Source organism: Haplochromis burtoni, unplaced genomic scaffold (assembly GCF_018398535.1).
Source record: "Haplochromis burtoni strain Fernald_Lab_line unplaced genomic scaffold, NCSU_Asbu1 Contig_344, whole genome shotgun sequence".
In the NCBI taxonomy this organism is placed as follows: domain Eukaryota; kingdom Metazoa; phylum Chordata; class Actinopteri; order Cichliformes; family Cichlidae; genus Haplochromis; species Haplochromis burtoni.
The window spans coordinates 251,975-253,682 of NW_024582705.1; the positions used below are offsets into that span (position 1 = coordinate 251,975).

At 38.2% G+C, this 1,708-nt stretch overlaps 1 protein-coding gene across 2 annotated transcripts in view; it reads left to right on the forward strand.

Annotated features, from left to right (window-relative positions):
* The window catches only part of LOC102300272 (kinesin-like protein KIF2A), a 23,316-nt gene extending 22,024 nt beyond the window's left edge, over positions 1-1,292 (forward strand). For both annotated transcript variants that reach the window (XM_005946280.3, XM_005946281.3), the window contains one exon: positions 577-1,292. In XM_005946280.3, coding sequence (XP_005946342.1) covers positions 577-662 — 86 coding nt within the window. In that variant the 3' untranslated portion in view covers positions 663-1,292. The remainder of the gene's footprint in view (positions 1-576) is intronic.
* The last annotated feature ends 416 nt before the right edge of the window (positions 1,293-1,708 follow it).

Genomic DNA, 1,708 nt, shown 5'->3' on the forward strand with positions numbered 1-1,708 from the left:
GCTTTTACTAGTCCCTAAGGACCTCAAAGCGCTATAGACACAAGGACACAACGACCGAAACTGTCCGAGCCGGGGCTCAAACCGGCAACCTTCCGATTGCAAGGCGAACTCCCAACTCTTGAGCCACAATCGCCCAATATAGGGGTGATATTCATATAGGATTTTTAAGAACTATACCCATATTTGGTGATTTAAAAATCTGATACTTCAATCAAGGTCAGTATTGATGAGCAAATAGCTGATTATATGAAAGAAAGAAGTTAAGCTACGAATTATATGAAAATACAAGAGACCCAACAAAGACAACACAATTGTCCAGCAGAAGGATTATCCATGATGATAGGAGAGAGATAAATCTTTATTTCCTATTCTTCACCAGTTTCTGCTCTTATCCTATCATTTCACCTTCACTTTATATAAAATTCACATTTTGCTACAGAATATTTCACAATATTTAAAAAAAAGCTTCCACTGGTGTATCAAATTTTGTATGAGTGACGTGATTTCATGTTATCCTGAAAGACAAAGATCATCATTTAAATAGTGCCTTCTGTGTGATATTCTCTCCTCTTCCAGATAAAGTCAAGTCTTTCCGTTGTGCTCTCCAGGAAGAGGAACAAGCTAGCAAACAAATCACCCCCAAGAGGCCTCGGGCGCTATAGACGCATAACATGTGCTATTTCACTGATTGGTCCTCAGAGAGGTGAAGGCCATAAGGAGGTCAGTGCTGATGAAGCAGCTGATTTAACTCAGCTGTGATTTTATGGTGTGAGTTCCTGTAAGTGTGTTTGGTTTTCCCTGACCTCTCTGCTGTACAGACTGCTTCCTGTCATCCATCCATTTGCAAAGCCAAAGAGCGTACCGCCCACGCTCTGCCATGTTCCTGTAAAGCGTATCTATAAAGTTTTTCTCTGTGTGCTTAATCCCAAGTACTTGATTTTAAAACAAAAAAAAGTTCAGACATGGTTTTAAATTATTTTTTATCAGATCAGTCATGCTCACCAGGGCAATTTTATAAACAACTTTTGCCATTTTGTGCAATATTTGGAGGAATTTTTCTTCCTGTTCTTCCTGTTTCAGCTCGGATGAACAGGGCTGCAAGTTTGTGTGTAACATGAGCCACGTGTTTGTGTTGATACTGTATGTAATTAAGGTTTGATTGAGACAAGCCTAAAATTAACCTTATGTGACATTAACTGCGCTAAAGGGTGCACTATGATCAAGGTGTTTCAGGATACATTTACAGAAACAGTTCTTTTTTCATTTGCCATAATAAAAGATTACTTCTTGTTGCTGTATCTGTATTTATTTAGCCCTCAGGGCACCTTCTGTGGAGCATCTAGCTAATTTTTTCGGGGCCACTAGTTCATAGTTACTAATTATTACTAAAATATGTTTAACTACTCACGCTGTTCAAAGGCATGAAAATCTTTTCATAGCCTTCAGTTTAACATGAAAGATAATACAATACAATACAACTTTATTTGTATAGCACATTTAAAACCAGAGGTAGCCAAAGTGCTTCACATAATCCAATAAAACAGTAGTAAAATACAAATGCAGATAAGCTAGCAGATGGCTGGCATTGATTAACCAAGCATACAAGCACGCAGATAAGCAAGCAAGACTTAACGATAAAAACAATATAGGTAAAAGAGAGGAAAGGGGAAGGCAAGAAAGTACACTTAAAAGGCCTGCTCTAGGAGGC